An 18,334-nucleotide genomic window follows, 5' to 3' on the forward strand; every position below is an offset into this window, starting at 1 on the left:
AAGAATTCTGAGACCTTCGCGTGGGAGAGATCTCCCTTGAACTTGTCAGTTCTTAATGAAATACAGTTTTTCAGCACTTCAAAGACAGTTTGTCAGAGACTTAAAAAGAAAGCGATGAAGATCCTGTCGTTTCAGGTGCATGTAAATCCGTCTCCTTCTCGTGATCTCTGGGCCCTGGGTTGAAAGGGTATTACTTGCTCCTGCTCTCCAAAGTGTTGGCTGTCAGAATTAAAAAAAACCCCTCCTCCCCAAAGCGTCGGCTGTCACCAGTGCAGCAGCACCCGCAACCCCCAGCCTGCTCCTCGTCCTCCGCTGGACAGGGAGAAACAGCAGGGTTTCCCGAGAAGGGGTTCGTACTTTAAGCCTTTTCAGCATCAGCTTTAAATCATAATCCTTCCATGGAGTTACAGCAAATGCTAGTGTGGAATGCTGCAACAGTCCAATCCCTTTCGCCCAAATTAATAAGGCGATAAAGAGAATAGATTTGAGAAAGTGAGCTGCAGCGTCCAGCTCCATCACTCACCCTGCAGGTGCCCAGGGAGCGATCTCGAATCCATGGGTGGCTTCTGCCTGCTTGTAAATCCTGTGTGTGAGTTGTTTCAAAGATTAAGTCCAAACTGCTCCAGAGCTCCAAAAGTTTCCAAGTCCACGGTCCCTGTTTGGGCGCCAGAAGTTGGGAAGGAGCTCCGGTGAGAAGAGACTCACTCCAGGGGGTCCGCCGTAAAATGCTTTTATTGCAAAGTTTTACAGCCTTTTCTAGTAGACGGGCAACAGCCCCCCAAATCCCATAGGTTCACAAGCCTGTTCATATGCCTAAGTCAAGCTATTGATTGGCAAAAGCCACTGTCCGTGCACTCTGTCAGCCCTGGCATAGCTCAGAGTTGTTTTGAGAAAGTTTGTCAGTGTTTACATACTTGTCTGGGCAAGCAGCCAACAGAGTCCACTAACTATAAACATTTGCTATTTGAGAGATACTTTTGTGAATTTTCTCAGGCTTACAAAAAACATTATTGCCTATGCTGATTGTCCATACTTAGCAAAATACATCACCCCACTTTACAAGTCACGATTCCACAAACTACTACAAACATACAGATTTCACCTCATGGACTGCATTTTCCTGATTTCTTAACATCAGAAACAGAAACATTTCTGTTCAGAAACACTGACTTCTTTTGGCTCACTTTTTCTCAATAATCTTGATTTTAGCATTAGTACTGCCAGTTATCAGGCTACCTTCCTGCTGTCCATTAGTCATCTGAACTTCCTATTTATTTTTTTTGAACAATCATAGTTTCTTTCTACGTGTGAATTTATACCTAATATGATTAAGGACTGTAGAAAATGTAATTTGGTTTATAAATATCTGTCCCTTAATTTTTGTTCAGTCTGCTCAGTGTTCCCTGCTGTCTTTGGCAAAAGTTGTTAACTATTCCCAGAGCTACACTGACACTGTCAATGGTGCTTGCACAAGACACCAACAAGGAAATAAAACTAACATGATTCTCCCTGTGCTTTAATTCGGCTGGAAATCAAGGAGATAGTAGCAGGGTGGAAAATCAATGAACGCCAGATGGAATAAGACAATGTGGCTCAGGGGGGAAATATTTTGCAGTTTAATTGTAGCATTAGGATTGAAGAGATTAAAACTGTTAGGTATTGAAGAACCGAAAATCAGTGGGAGTTAAGGGCAATCAGCACCTTCCTGAGCTATTCACCATCTCTTAAAATCAGACCACAAAACAGCTGATGCTTTAGCCTGATCTATCATGCTCCAGAAAAAGGCAGCTCTACCAATACTGCATCGTGTAGAGCAGTAATTATACTTGCACCCTTAACACTTGCTAAAGCAATCATTTATTTTACAGAGAAGTACACTACTAATGCCTTACAGTTCTCAGTAGCATATGCTGAATTTTACTCTTCTTGCTTCCTATGATATTTTCATTTCAGAAATGCGTAGTTTTTCTTTAATCTTTATGATGGTCAGTAATTCTAGGATCCCCCTTTACCAGAGAAAAAGCTAGACACAAGACAGCCGACATAAATCTAGAAGGTAATTCCATACACATATTTAGAAAAATCATTCAACTTATCCTTTTCCAATCAAGCAGTACACAATACTCATTACTTTTATGAGTTTTTACTTTTCAAGTTGTTCAAAACTAAATTACGATGTTTTAAACTACAACAAAACTGAGACCAATTCAGACAGCCCTGAGTTTACAGTTGCTCTTTCAGACACATCTGTGCTTCTACAGGCTCTGTAAAGATTCTTTTTATCTGTCTTATCATTAAATATCGTTTAAAGATGGAAAACCATGATTATATAAAAGTGTTTGTGGAGGATTTTGGTTGGGATTTTCTTTGTTTTAATGAGGACTTCAAAATCATCCCAAATTTGTTTGAGCTCACAGTTAGATTTCCCCAGCTTCTCCCCATTAAATTGCTTAGACATCCTTCTGCAAGTGATAGAGGAGCCAAAGAGGAGGGGTGCTATGCTAGACCTTCTCGCCTGCCAGGAGGGGTTGGTGGGGAATGTGAAGCTCAAAGGCAGCCTTGGCTTCAGTGACCACGAAATGCTGGATCCTTAGGGCAGCGAGGAGGGTGCACAGCAAGCTCACTGCCCTAGACTGCAGGGGAGCAGATACGGGAGAGCAAACTCTTCAGGGGTCTGCTTGGTAGAGTACTATGAGATAAAGCTCTGGAGGGAAGAGGGGCCTAAAGCCCCTCACAGAAAGCCGGTTAGTATTCAAGGATCACTTCCTCCAAGCTCAGGTGTCATTCATCTCAACAAAGAGGAAGTCAGACAAAAACATCAGGAGGCCTGCGTGGATGAACGAGGTGCCACTGGACAAAAATATATAAAAACGAACCCTATGGTGGTGTCCTAGTTTGGCTGGGAGAGGGTTGGTTCTTACCTGGAGCCAGGGGTCACTCGCTGCCGTGCTGACGCTGTGCCTGGGCAGCAGGGCTGGGGCCAGGGGGTGCAGCTGCAGTCACCGTCTGGAGCCCGAGCGGTGACCTCTGTTCTTATACCCTCTGTTATATACTGTTATGCCCGCTGTTACTGCTGTTTGCTGTGCTTTCTGTACTGTTGTGTTAAATTCTCCTTGTCTCAGCCCACGGGGTTTGCATTCTTCTCCCTTTTCTCCCTCCCATGCAGGGGGTGGGGGGCGAGTGAGAGGCCCTGTGGTGCCCGGCTCCTGCCTGGGGCTGAACCACCATGGGAGGGTAGACGCGAGGACAAGGAGCCTGGGAGAAATACACAGGAATTGTCCAAGCAGCCAGGGATCAGGTTAGGAAAGCCAAGGCCCTATTAGAATCAAATCAGTCCAAGGAAGCTAAGGGCAACCAGAAAAGCTTCTACAGGTATGTCAATGGTAAAAGGAAGACTGGGGTTATGTGCTCTCTGGAAAGAAACAGGGTACCTGGTTCTTCAGAACATGGAGAATGCTGAGGTAGTTAATGAATTTTTTGCCTCAGTCTTCATTGGAAAGTGCTCCAGCCACACTGCCCGTCACATAAGGCAAAAGCAGAGACTCGGAGAATTAACAACTATCCACTGTAAGAGGAGAGAAGGTTCAAGACCATCTAAGGAACCTGAGGGTGCAGAAATTCATGGGACCTGAGGAGATGAATCTGCAGGTCCTGAGAAATTTGGCAGATGAAGCAGCTAAGCCACTACCTGTAGTATTTGAGAAGTCACATTGGTCTGGTGAAGTGCACAGTGACAGGAAAATGGAAAACATAACCTTCATTTTTTAAAATGGAAAAAAGGGAAGACCCAGGAAGCTACAGGCCAGTCAGTGTCACCTGTGCCCAGCAAGATCATGGAGCAAATCCTCCTGGAAACTACACTAGGGCATTCTTCTGCTGACCACTTGCCCAATATAGAATGATATCATCATTAACAGGAAGACCAGCAGCCAAACTCCTCCCTCTGCTCTTAAATCACACACCAGAGATCCAAAGTGCCACACCATCAGAAAAAGAATAAGCTAATACACTCACTCACTGCACAGGATGTGAAGAAGGGAGCAAGCTGGCCAAGGATTTAAGCCATGGGAGATGGAATTAGCCAGGCCACGAGTCCAATTATGTAGTAAGGACTCATCTGTCTCTCCTCCATCCTGGGAGCTTTCCTTGCCATATTCAGTCAAGAAGCCTTTCTGACAACCAGAATTCCCACACAGTATGTACACTGTGTAAACAAACCTCCCAAGCCCTCTCTGAGCAGAGTCAGCTCTAATAGAGGTGGCTTCTTGCCCCTCCTCCAAGTTAATGTGGAAGGTGGGGGCACCTGCTGGTGATCTCCTCATCAGTTCCCACCCAAGGCTGGCCAGACTCTGGGTGCAAGTCAATCAGGAGGATCTTTCTTGCCTGGTTGTGGACATCTTTCATATGCCAACCCTCATTCAGGGCTGGAGGTTTAAACCCCAGCACTTCAGGCACATGGAAAATAAGGTTTGAAAGTCAACATCTTAACTGGCTATTTTACAAGGGATTTTCCCATAGATTAAAGAAAAGGGAAGTATGAAATACGAAGTAAATGTGCTGTATAAAACAATGACAACAGTCCATGCACACAGACACAAAAGTGATTTTAATCTGTTAATGTAACCACCTCTCAAATTGCGGGCAGTTCACACATTCCATATCAACAAAAAGATAGAAAATATTTTCATTAGCTTGATGTGCATAGTTTTAACACCAATGTTGAACTCTGTATGTACTATACAAAGATCATATTAAGTGCACTTCCTTGCATTGATTTAATTCTTTTGGCACAAAAGTTTTCTGTACTGCTGAAGAATCACCAGAGCAGAATGTTTAATTGCTACTATAAAACTTGAATTTGTTTATAGCAAAAATGTCATCATCAGTGTATTTTGGTTCAACTTTTAAGAGAAGCCTAATGACTAAGGATTTAAAGTGATCATGTAAATAATATGTTCACACAAATAAGAAGTAGGCATGTGAGAATGCATTATTCAGTTATATTTTAAAAAAACAAAACCAAACCATGTTCTTGGGTTTTGGAGGGGAGGGAGGTTGGAAGGTGTTGTGCTAATAATTGCTGCTGCATAATTTGAATAACTTCAGATTCATTTCCAAATGCTTTTATCTGTCAGGCTAAAATTTGGACCTAATTTATAGAAACTTATCCATGGAATGCGTGTTTTATTTTGGTTTTTTTTTGTGGGTTTTCTTTTTTTTTTTTTCCTCCATTTGTGTCACTGCAGACAGCATATCCTGGGCATGGTATTAAGTGCTTCATGGAGTCATTAAGATCCAAACTCTGCCAGAACTTTACTTCCCAAGTTCAGCTGTTACTTTAGTATTCCACAGTGATAGCCTTGGTTCTGAGATATTCATGAAGAGCTTCTTCACCTGTACAAGCACAATATTCACCAGTTAGAACTGCAGCTCAATGAGAGAATGTTGTCAGAGGCTGTAACTGTATATTAAGAACAAAAATTAAAATGCTTTAGCCAATATTTGAGTCCTTAAGAAACCATGGAAACTAATTAACCACCCCTCCCACTGAGATTTATAGAACTGGTTTGACAAGAAGAGGCCAAATCTAACAGCTGTGGAAAGAAAAAGGAGCTGGAATTTAACACGCAGCCAGCTGGGTGGGACTGAAATATCGTCAGTCTCTAGATGGCCACTGAGGGCTCATAGTTGAATTTATGAACTTTGGTTTGCCTATGTTAACTTTCTAGGTAAATAAGCTTTGTAAAAACTGGTCATCCTTTTTTCATAATACTATTACTTCTTTTGATTTCAGGAAATGTCTGATACTTGCTAGAGAGTCCAAAGGCAAAAATCTCTGTCACTAGATATTTTTTTTCTTTCACTTTTCTTTGCCATGAGGCTTGATCTGTCCAGACTTGTAAAGTTTCCTTGACAGCCTAGACTTAAAACTAGTTTTGAAAAGATTTTTATTATTGCATCCTTCTCTGTGGCTGTCAGCAATTTTTCAAGACATTTTAAGATATAGAAATATTTCCTGTGGAAGCAATATTTCAAGTTCAGAGGAGAAACCTAAATTAGCCTTTTTTTCTGGGGGAAAGGAAAGATTTAGGTCAATACCTTCACTACTTGAGGGCATTTTGTAGCCTGTACACAGCTCTGGACAAGCTGTGATTTGATTGTCCTGAGAGGAGCTGGAGAGGAATATTCTGTGTGCTGTACCATTATTTAGCAAATGTACAGGAAGGGATGAACAGGAGGCATTGAGGCAGGAATGAAGGAGGGGCACTGGGTTACTGTAATTGGAGGAATAGCTCCAAAACACAATTCATGTTTTCGTAGATACACTATTTTTTCATTGACTCCGACTGTCAGATGAGAAATGAGAGACAGAGAGAGAAATCAACTTACCTAAGTCTTTACCAAAGCCAGACTGCTTAAATCCACCAAATGGTGCTGCCACATCAGTTTTGTTATATGTGTTAATAAAAACTGTTCCAGCTTCTAGCTTTTCACTGATGTAGAGAGCTTTGCTTATGTCTTTTGTGAAAACTCCTGAAGCTAAGCCATATTCTGTGCTGTTTGCCCGTCGCAGAACTCCATCAATATCTCTACAGGGGAAAGAAATGATTTAATGGCAATTAAACAAGTGTTAGCAATCCTCCACCTTACAGGTCATTGAAGCATCTTTTCCATTCTCTTTCTTGTCCAGTTAGCTTTTCTAGAGACAACTTATTAAGGACTAATCTGTGTGTCAATCTGACAGTTGTAAAGCAATTCATACTCTAGCTTTAAACTTGCAAAGCTTGTAAACTTACATTTCAGTGGTTAAAATCTCCACTGAGAAATGTGAAAGGAAAAGCTGCAAAATGCACATCATCTCTCCTCAGCTATAGTACAACTTTGGGATTAGAGCAAAAAATACACACAAAAAAAAAAACTTTTTTTTTTTTTTTTTTTGTATTTTGGGCCAAAATTTTAGCAAACTGATTCATAATCTGCTGCCAAGCTCTGCTTTACAAGTTAATGGAGAATAAATGCTGAAGTTCAGACTTCTATCAAGACAATGTTTCAGGCCATGTCCAGAGTGTTATTTTCTCTTTATATCTCATCTCTGTGTAGCTTCAAAGATCCATAATAATTTAAAATTCAATACAGTTACTTATCACCACACATGATGTATAGATTTGAAGGGTTATCTATGTGTCTAGTACGTAACTCCATTAATCAAACTGCAGAAAATTAAATTTCCTAATGGAAATAGCTATGTGAAGGTTCTGCACAGGGTTTTAATCTCATCTGTGTGTAAAATAGTTTGTATTGTTTGGAATTATTAAAACTAGCAGCCCACAAAATATACAGAGGGATTTTAGTTTGCAACAGTAACATGCCAATATTACACAATGCACAACAGATGTGGTCATATGTGGCAGAGAAAAGTAAGTGATTCCACTGGCAAAACTGGCAAAACCCCAAATTTGTATGGTTTTTGATCAAGCCATTGCAATTACCACATCAGGTTTAGTAAAAAAATGTTTCACTGCATACCAAGACTTATTTGAGAACTAGCACTTAGGATTGCATTCTATCATTCTATCCTGTCACACTCTGCTAATAGCATTAATTCTCTATCAACATGGAGCAGGATATCCTAGAAAGGGTATTTTCTCAGAATTCATCTGGAAGAGGATCTGGGGATTCAGACTGGTGTCACAAGATTTAACAAAATCATACTACATATGCTATCATTTCCACACTTACGGTGAAAATGAGAAAATAAAGTTTCTAACAGTAACCTGAGGAGAACATACCCATTTTTAAATTTAGAAATCACCATCACAGGACCAAAGGACTCTTCCTGGGCAATATACATATGGTCTTCGACGTCTGTGAATACAGTGGGTTCCATGAAGAAACCTAAACAGAGGATAGAGCATCATTTAAGCATACTGAAAATGCATCATGGTTTTTATTGTCCAGGCCATCTCCATACTTTGAGGTCATTGACATGTTGGGACCTGAACAGAAAGTATCAACACTGGTATGAATGAAGTGTGAATGGAGATTCATGTGTGCAGCAGAGAAACAGCAGAAAAAAAAGGTTAAAGGAATGGCCTGTATTGATAGAGCAACAATATCTGCTGTTCCCTGCCAGGCCAGAAGATCTGCATGCCACAGCCCCGGTGACTGACTCTTCAGGGGGAGACCCTGTACTCTGACAGCAGGAAGACAAGGTTACAGCATGTCACAGGGGATACTCTTTTCCTTGTTACCCAACAAGATGATAGACCATAGCCATAAAGATCTGTATATTCCAAACAAGGAAAAACATGTGATGGGCAGCAACTTTGTCTAAGATTTATGGATGCTAAAGTACAGAAAATTCTGAGGCAAAGGACTGCCTCATAATGACTTCATTTCTGAAGGTTGTAAAGCCCTGTCCAAAAGCCAGCTTATCACTGCCAATCAAGAACTGTCCTGATGTTACACAAGTGATCCTACACCTTGGTGACTGAGTGTATTCCAGTCTGAGTGGGTAAAATCACTGTAAAAGATTCTATATAAATGCTGCCCCCTTCCATAAGATTTCCCATTCAGTTTTGTTACACTGATTTCATATAGTTACAACTCTACACTTTTATTCTCCACTAAATAATCTCAATTACTTAGGGATGCAATCACTACGTTTTGAAACTCTAATGCAAATGTTTCTCTTTCGTTATTAATAAAGGACAGATGGTCATGAGAAAATACTGCTTTCATGGCTGCCCACTCAACTTAGCATACGTATTGTCTATATAGCAAAAGAGGCTTTTGATAATAATACCTTATGCAAACTCTGGTGGTAGTTTATTCAGTCAGCTTTTAGTGTTAGTGTAATCTAAATTGATATAATTATACTTACAGGTCTTGACAGTTCAAGGATGTTGCAAAAAAAAGGCCTCAGTGCCTCACAAAGCACAGGAATAAGTGAGCAAGAGATTCCCATGCAGACTAGGTTCTGATTCAACTTCATATGTTACGCTTCAATTGCACAACTTCTCTTAATAGGACTTAAAAGCTCTCTTCTCAGGTGGGCTTACCTGGTACCATTCCCATGATATTGCTCCTTCACATAATACAGCAGAGACAATCATGATGACTTTTATTTAAAGCGTAACAGTTCCAAACACCTCTGAACAGTATTTTACCTGGTCTACGTACTTGTCTGCCTCCATACACTAGAGTGGCTCCTTCTTTTACTCCAGTTTCACAATATTGAAGCAGCTTTTCCAAATGTGCCTTGTGATTTTGTGGACCATGATCTGTAGATCTATCAAGTGGGTCACCAATTTTCATCTTTTTTATTTCTTCCACCTATGGGTTACCAATTAAAATGAAGTTACATAATGTAGGAAATAGCTGTTAAAATGACCTCTGATTTGGGATGATTCATGTTTTGTGCTATGAAGTTGGGCTGTAAGAAAGGGCTGGATTTCTAAAATGAGGCTTTGTCTTGTTTCATTATCTCTGGTTACTTCTGAAAGTTTTTTTTATGCTATTTTCATGTATTGATTCTCTTACGCTATTAAGATAGGCATGTAAAATGTTAGCTTTTACCAGTGGTAAATGAGCTATGACAATGATTTCCTTCTCTTGATCTAACTAAATGAATTCTCTGGTGGTACAGTGTGGTGACTATTGGATTTTTAATAATGACCTTCGTATTATTCTAGCTACATTTCCAACATGCCTTTTTTTAAACTTCATAGCAGATTTCAATCACATTGACCTAAGTTCAGTAATTTTTAAAATTTTACCTTCCTAGTTAAATATGAAATATCACTGAAGGTACAATATCTACTTTAATCTCACTTATCTGTGCATTACTAATGATAACATCTCTCTTTGGTGCCTTCCTTTTAACCCTGTAGGAGCTTCCCAAGAAGCACCATTCCCTATCATAAGCAATAATGAGAAATTAAACAGCTGAAAATAAGAAGAAATGCAAGTGTTTATAAAGCTAGTGTATCATTGTGCCATAAATAATCTTAAACTTTAGTCCTTGAATGCCTTACCACTTTTGTAACAAATTCATCGTGGATTGATTCTTCCACAAACAGCCTGCCAGCTGCAATGCAGTTTTCTCCTTTGTTGAAGTATACTGCTCCCATACCCTGAAAAAAAAAACCCAAAACATTAATATTTATATGCATCCTTTTGTCTAAGCATATTATGGGTAGTTAGGAAGGTGGACTATGATGACTGATGTTCATTAGGAAGAACTATATGGCAATAGGGAGCTCAATGCATAGTTTAACTTACTTTTCAGACTTTTGTTTGCTAAGTGCTTTTTTTTTTAATGAGTATCAGATTTTAACAGATCAATTTTAAGCTGTTAATTTGGCTAGTGAAAATACTTACCACCTATATTTTTTTAAATTTTTTTTTTATTTTATTTTCTAATGTGTATTTCTTACAGCACTGATCCCTGCCTTTTTGGTGCAGCATGAACAGTTTAATAGTGCTGGTGTAAAGAAACATTCTGTAGAAAAAGAGTCTGTTTTCTAACAGATTGCATCATTTTTCATGCAAGGGCTCCCTACTGCAGTTTTTGGCAAGCCAGGAAGAATATTGAAGTACTGTGAGGATGTATCACAACGGCTTTGGATATATTTTACTTCTAAGTAACATTACCATTTTTACAGCTTTGTCAAGTTCACAGTCACTGAATATGATCAATGGTGATTTACCACCAAGTTCAAGAGAAACTTTCTTCAGATTAGTGGCCGCACTGTAAAAAACACAAATAATCATATAAACCAAACTTTTAAACAGGTAATTTCATCGTTTCATATTAATATGTGAATCATATTGTGAAAATGTATAAACCTCTATTTCCTAAATAGCGACTTAGTAGAATTCTACATAAATGTAAACAAACATAGCTAGTTATGCTTTTCTATTACTGCTACATGCACAATACAGCTAATCAGATATATCAGAACCAGATGAAGCAGTGTTTATTTCTGAATCTTTTGCTGAGAGTACCTCTTCATGATCTGTTTACCAGTTGGTGTCGAACCAGTGAATCCAACTTTGCGAACATCTGGATGTTCAGACAGGTGCTGCCCCACTAAGCCACCTACCAGGGTGAGGAAAACAATTTAACTGGATGGTACACTGGAAATTTTTACTACTCCAGCAGAAGCGCTGTAATACAGAATGAGCTAAAAATGCGTCAATCAAGTACAATGTAACATCTTTATTTATATTTACAGCTTTTTTTCATATGACTGTGAAAAACCTCATATTAGTTAATTTGGACCACATTAGTGTCTCTGAATTCCCCTTCTGCCTGGACTAAAGAACTGCCTTCCTAATACTCTACTGTAAGTGGAATAATCTAATTTGTAACAGACCCTGCCCCGTACGCTCACTGTGTCACTTTTCTTCCTTAGAGAAAAGAGGAAAAGGGTCACATCAAGTAACATGGTGTGGACCATGCCCCACTTATAGTGACCAATATGCACCTTACCAGCTTGCTCTAGGTCTCACAGTCACATTTAAATACTTCCAAGTGACGATAAGGTTAAGAGAAAAAATGAAGCCTTACAATCAAGTGAAATGTGTTTCTCTAATACGTTATTTTCTGGAGTATTTGTGTGAACTTGGAAAGGATGTAGGCTGGCAGCTCTTATCACTAGCTAGAACCAAGTGACACACAGATTTTTCCAATTCTGTTCTGGAAATATGTGCATGACATAGATGCAAGCCTACTATCTATGAAAATATATGCACTTGGTCTTCAAAAAGGTAAAATGCTAGTTCACCAGCTTTAGCATGTCCTACTCTTCCCAGAAAAATGATTCGCTGAAGTTTTACCTGAACCAGGCAGAATATTTATAACGCCTTTAGGAAATCCAGCTTTAGCTGAGAGTTCTGCAAACTTCAAGGAAGTCAGAGGTGTGACCTAAGTAGAAACATTTAGATTAGGTCTCCTATTTTAATTATGATGATATCTTTTTTTATTCAATATATGTTTATTTTGATACAATATTCAACTTCTTACAGTATTAACAAATTAAAAGTGATGGCTTCTTGCAGAACAGAATTAATTCTTAAAAATGAGAGTAGCATCAGAAAGCATTGAAGACAATCAGTACCTTGTATCATCACAGCAATATTATACATGCACTTTAAAACATATGGCATGGTCAACCTGTGGGTGAAATCTGCTAGACTGCCTGGATTAGTTTGTCTGAATAAATTGTGGAGGACCTGAGCCTTCTGTACATTCCTTTCTGATTTTACCTGTGCTGGCTTGAGTACGAGTGTGTTGCCTGCAGCCAAGCATGCTGCGCTCTTCCATGCAAGCATCATCAGTGGGTAATTCCAGGGGATAACAATTGCACAGACACTTAAGGTAGGGAAAAACAGGGAAAGATTACATTTTTTATGGCAGCTTCTGAATGTTTTTTCTGTATGTCAAGACTACCACTAAGAAGAAGAAAGTGATACTCACCCTATTGGTTCTTTCTTAGTGAATGTTAGATTATGGTTTGGCCGAGCCTGGTTAATTGGAATTGTAGCACCCTAAAAGACAGAGAAGGGACAAATCTTGCTACTGTGTAATAATTTTTATTACAAATATATTTGCCATATAAGTACGTTTTGGAATGCCAGGTAGTAGGCTTCAAAACCAGAAGCATTTTTGCAGCAGAGAAAGGGGCATGGATGCTTCTTGCTATGTATACCACAGTCAGCTCCTGATTTTCAGCTGGATGAATTAAAAGCATAGATAACAAAAGCATAGAAGAACATAAAGTGAGGTCTGAATGATGAAAACAGCTGAATTATATTCTTGCTTGTGGATCTTAAGATGCTTGAGGAACTGCTATTGAAACTGTGCCACTTGCTGTGCCATCAAGCAAACTCACCAGCCTTGGTCACACAGCACATGAGTCTCTGCACTTACCCACATGATGAACAACCACAATGACATTCTGCTGCACGAATAATCAAGAGCTGACTAAGGATACATATCCACTGTGACACCTCAACCGATTTCTTAGGTATTTAGAGTCACATTCTAAATTCATATTCTCCAATTGAAAGCAGATTGTCCTTTTATATTGTCAAGGAAACCCATTTTCGGTAAAATTCTAATTTTGCTTTATTTTTTGATTCCCTGATTATTTTTGCTAACTGCTTTTTAGTGCCATGCCAGAAAAAAAAATAAGGGGGGGGGAAGGTAAGGAAGTACTGCCATTGATTATTTCCTTCACACATTCACTTGCCTGAATTTTGTCACACCATCCAGCGAAGTATCTGAATGTTTGCACAGACATTCCAACATGGGTCTTCAAAGCCAAAGTGTAGACAGCCCCTGAGTCGAGAGACTCTATTGTTGCTAACTCTTCTTGATGTTCTTCCATGAGGTCTGCAAGTCTTTAATAAAAACATTACAAATCCACATCAAAGAGAAGTGACATCTAACCATTGACAGCCTAAAATGGTATTTGGCGTGTCAAAGAACAGAAGAAAGGTCCTTTTGCATGAAAGAATTTTTACATTCAGGTCTTAGATGTCTCACATGGCAGTGAAACAGATCCATCAATGTTTTTCTTAAGCTTCTGTTTGTGTTTTGGTACTCAGACATATAATCAATACTTCCAAGGGCATTTCAGATCCTGTAAAGAGCTTAACCAAGTGTATTTTATATCATGTAAATAGTACACAAAACTGGGTGTGGAACCTATTTTTTCCATTACGTAAATTTTACCCACTTAAAACATTTGCAGAGATGTGGAAAAATACTTCAGTACTTGTTTTAACTGTATCTTGGAGCACCGGCTACAGGTCAGTGCATGTGTAAAAGAATGGATATGGCATGTCAGGGACAAAGGAGAGAGTTTCATTTAATGTGTGCCTAATGCCTAATGTCTTCTATTAATGACTCCTTAAGAGAAAGCAGCAGAGCTAGGGGCTTTGATGGTACAAACCTTCCCTCTGGTTCCGCACTCAAAATCTCCAGTTTGCACTGAGACCAGAGAAAAAGGAGCTTTGTTTGAATTCAGGTGGAGCAGAGAGAGCCTTCATCCATACTGGGGATGGTTTGCAACATGAAGACTGTGGTATAGGTATCCTAGAGAGACAATAGCCTCAGCAAAGAGTTTAATCCAGGAATAATCTATGCCTGTAGGGGAGTTACGTTTTCCATATGCCTTGACATAGTTACACTTGCAAATCTTTGAAGTGTAAAACACGGAACAGTAATCCTAAAACCTCAACAATGTCTCTTCAGAGCAGAGTTAACTTGGGCTTTCAAGTGCTCTGTGTTCCTGATTAAACCAAAGTTTGAACGTGCTTGGAATCCGTGCACACTTGTGAAAAACTTAAGTTATTGACTGTATTTAATTTTAATATGAATTCTAACTCTCCCATTTTCTCTTGTGATGATAACTCAACTTTTTACAGTTCTGCAGGCCTTTTTCAAAGGTCTAGTCACATACTGTATGAGAAGAATTTTCAGGTTTGCTTTCATTCTCTTTTGCTAAGATGCCTGCAATGTCTTATAAAACATGGCATTTTTAAATACTTTTTTATTTCTAATGACATCTACTGGGTCCATATTGATATGGCAAGAGAGGGGAGGAGAATTTATATCCAAGGCATTCAATGAAGTAAGTATTACGGCTATATTAATGTGATTACAAAATATCTGCTGCATACAGTACAGCAGACACAGACCCATGTTTCTCAACTGTAACATTACATTTTCCCATGCATGTTCCTCTTTCTTAGCTGCCAATGTACAGATGTGCAACAGATTCCCTACTCTTTACTGTCTAGCTAGGCTAAGCCCAGCCTTATGAAGACAGAAGCATCTTCTAGTTGCATATTCCAAAACTCTGAATCACCTGCATCTTCAGTTTCCAAATCCTCACAGAAGTTATGCAGAGAACAGTATGCAACAACAAAAGGAAGGGAAGTGACCCACCCAACAAAAACCATATAGATTGAATGAAGCCATCAGGCATTTAAAGGATGTTTTCCTCAAATTCTTTCTTTCCATTTATAAATTTTAAGAAAAAATAACTGGTAGCAGTGAGAGATCATAAGATTTTTCTCTGCCACAAGGAATGTTAGGCAGCTAAGACCCAAGGCCTGCACATAGAAGTAAACAAGGAGATGAAAAGATGGCTAGTCTGGTTCCTCTGGCAGTGGGATTATTAATCTCCATCATATTCAGAAAACATATGCAACAGTTCTTCAGAGGAGCAAAACAATAAGGTTTCAGAAAATGAAACAATCATAAGCTGCCTTTCACATACCTGTACATGAGCAGCCCTATTTCCCTTGCATTCATTCTTCCCCATTCACCATTTTCAAAGGCCTCCTTTGCTGCTGCCACTGCCTTGTCAACATCAGCCAACGAAGCAGAAGATACACTGGCTATTACCTGTCCAAAGGTAGCATTGTGTCAGCCCAAACTGAAATGCTAGGATGCAGAGTGTAACTCCTTCCACCTAAACTTCTTGAGTGGTTATAAGCAAGTACTTGATATCCTCAACACCAGCAGCTGGCATGGCTGAGCCAGGCTGCAAAAAAGGTCAGAATCAGCTGAGGTGGCAGAATCTGGAGGACACTGCAGGGACTCTGCTTCCTAGATCTGTTGTCTTCTTCACATCAAGGTGCATCATCCTACTTGATTTCACTCCCTCTTTCCAGATGTAAAATCAATGCAATATTAGAAAAGTCAGGAGTCTTTATACGTGCTATTAGGATCTAACTTCCAAACATGCTAAAATGACTCCTGTATGCTCCATTTCTTGGGAATGGAGCTTCAGTTACCATAAGGCACCATATACACATAGAAGTTTATGAAGATTGTGTACTAATTTTTATTACTGGGAATTTAAAGGGACATTTAAAAGTTACACTTGCCCTAGGACATCAGATTTATAAAATAAAAGTAAAATAAAACCCAAAGTTGATAACTGACAGGAAATATGTGCAACATACTAAAAGATATACTTATTTAGCAACCAAACTACAGTAATTTTTGTTTGCAAAGATAAGAAAAAATGAAATCAAGGTAAAACATAAGGCTGGCTATGGGAATTGACATAATAGTGCCATAATAGTGGAAGCAGGCTATTTTTACTGTCTAGCTTGACTGAAATCTAAAAACTGTAAAATGCACAGACTGAGAAGCAAACAGAAATTTCAAATTATTTCTAGGGATTGTTTAATGTGCACTGTACAGTTTTGAAACTGTATTCAGTTAGTGTTTCAGATTTTTTTAATAGGCAAAGAAATTGAGATAAACTGGTATTGATCATATTTAGAAATTACTCACTGATCCATCTGCTGGATTTATAGTGTCATATGTTTTTCCATCATCAGCATTTACAAATTGCCCATTTATGAAACACTGGTATGGCATATTAACAGTCATGTTGTTCACATTTTTTGAAACCTAAGAGTGAAATAAACAGCAAATTAATTTAAGCTTCTAAGAACTAAAATTTTAATGTAGCTTAACAAGCTTTTGATATCTATAGCAAACATCCAGCCACATTTTACAACGTATATGAGGCTGCTAAAAGTGGACAAAAGAGTAAAACAAAATGGAAATCATATTCTCCATCAACACCAGTGACCACACTCTGAGATAGTTAAGCAGATTTCTTTATTTTTTATCATTGGATCTCTATGTTCAAACCAATACTAAGCCAAATACTAGATTGGTCATAGTGGACTTCAATCAAATGCATACTTCCCAAATTCAAGAAAACTTGACTTGCTTAGTGACTTAAGTATGCAATCATTCTTTCACACAAACTTTTCAAAAAGGCTTTTAAGAGAAAAATCTAACACTGTTTGTGTTGCAGTGCGCCTCCTGGAGACAGAGGTTTCTGTTGCCTCTTTGTCCCCAAACATGGGCACACATCCAGAATTTTCCATCTTTCCCAGGTTGTGGTTGGCTTAGCCACCACAAGACCAATCCCCTAACACCTATTGGACCCCTGACCCATAGGTAACCCATCTGTGTATCCTTACAGGACAATGCCTTTGTAAACCCACCTACCTACCTGTTAAAAACCCCTGGCCCCAAGGCCACATGCTCTTTCGCTTCTCCCCCTGGGGTGGGTGCTGTTTCAGTGCCTGCCTCAGGTGTTTTTTGTTTGTTATTTTCATGTTATTAAAACCTTTTATTTTGGAAAAAAGCGATCGTTGCCCATCCCTCCTTTAACCGCCACTGTCCCCCTCTTCACTGAAGACCACCCTGGAGGTACTACTGGGGTCCCGCTGGGGGTGTTTTCTTCCCAGGCAAAACCAGCGGGTTTGAAACCCTCTAAATATATTTTTGAAAAGTAATATGTTTGCCTCAGGAAAGTAGAAGGTCTAGAACCATTCTGACTGAAGCATATTGGCAGGTGAGTACAAGGGGGTTAGGAATATCTGCCCATTTGTGATCTACTCCACCAAATGTTCTTGAGCTCCTGGCTTCCGGTACGCTGAAAGTGATGTTACATGTTTTGGCTTCCATGCTAAAACACACACATATATATAAAAGCTGCAAAGTAGAAGTCACAAAGGTGAATTTGTATGACCAAGTGTTTGCTTTTCCCACTGCATCAAGCAGTCTAATAAAATGCATTGCTTACCCTCCCCTAAAAGACAAGAAAGAATAAGCAATAAAAGCAAAATAAAAAGTCTTACATAATCAATGACTAACTCTTCTTCTTTGTCTTCTCCTCTGAATTTCCTGACAGCCATTTGAATAAAGTCTGCAAACTTAGTAGCCATATATACATCTTCATTCTGTAGATGAAGTTCACTATATTTCTGTTTGATCTCTTCTAACATTCTAAAGATTTTGAAGAAAGAGTAAGGTTGACTACAAATGAAAGAGTTATTCAATAATGAATCATTAGAAGGTTGAAAGGGGTCAAAACTGGGCACCAGTTTGTATTGTGCATGTGAATATGTGTGTGTCTTTCTCTGACAAGAGTGGCACAGAAGCATTTTACTGAAATTATTTGTTTACTTGGGGGTGTTATGGAAAAGAAAATGTAAGTTCCAGAATACTTTCAGGTAAACTTTTGGAAATAAATTACGAATAACATACATTGATTGATAAAACAGCATATGGTCTACTCTAAACAATCCATGGAAGACATTCAGAGGTCTATGAGTCTTGTAAGTAGTAAGGTGTCCTAGTTTGGGTTTGATACTAGTTTTGTATTTACTTGTCCATATTCCATTTTATTATTAGTTTTACTATTATTATTAGAAGTATTACAGCTGTTTTCTTTTCTTCTGTAATTGACAAGTGTCTCTCCCTTATCCCTTTCTCTTTCCC

The 18,334-nt window shown here is 39.0% G+C and overlaps 1 protein-coding gene across 1 annotated transcript in view; it reads right to left on the bottom strand.

Annotated features, from left to right (window-relative positions):
- Positions 1 to 5,232: 5,232 nt before the first annotated feature.
- ALDH1L2 (aldehyde dehydrogenase 1 family, member L2) overlaps positions 5,233 to 18,334 on the bottom strand; it is a gene marked incomplete at its 5' end in the record, with an annotated part of 16,388 nt that continues 3,286 nt past the window's right edge. Inside the window, 14 exons of the mRNA XM_008943530.1 lie at positions 5,233 to 5,394; positions 6,391 to 6,590; positions 7,791 to 7,896; positions 9,171 to 9,336; positions 10,038 to 10,136; positions 10,657 to 10,753; positions 11,011 to 11,104; positions 11,845 to 11,932; positions 12,274 to 12,379; positions 12,485 to 12,555; positions 13,260 to 13,410; positions 15,297 to 15,424; positions 16,325 to 16,444; positions 17,692 to 17,839. Of these exons, the coding sequence (XP_008941778.1) occupies positions 5,339 to 5,394; positions 6,391 to 6,590; positions 7,791 to 7,896; positions 9,171 to 9,336; positions 10,038 to 10,136; positions 10,657 to 10,753; positions 11,011 to 11,104; positions 11,845 to 11,932; positions 12,274 to 12,379; positions 12,485 to 12,555; positions 13,260 to 13,410; positions 15,297 to 15,424; positions 16,325 to 16,444; positions 17,692 to 17,839 (1,630 nt within the window). The remainder of the gene's footprint in view (positions 5,395 to 6,390; positions 6,591 to 7,790; positions 7,897 to 9,170; positions 9,337 to 10,037; positions 10,137 to 10,656; positions 10,754 to 11,010; positions 11,105 to 11,844; positions 11,933 to 12,273; positions 12,380 to 12,484; positions 12,556 to 13,259; positions 13,411 to 15,296; positions 15,425 to 16,324; positions 16,445 to 17,691; positions 17,840 to 18,334) is intronic.

This window comes from Merops nubicus, unplaced genomic scaffold (genome assembly GCF_000691845.1).
Source record: "Merops nubicus isolate BGI_N331 unplaced genomic scaffold, ASM69184v1 scaffold22717, whole genome shotgun sequence".
Classification (NCBI taxonomy): Eukaryota; Metazoa; Chordata; class Aves; order Coraciiformes; family Meropidae; genus Merops; species Merops nubicus.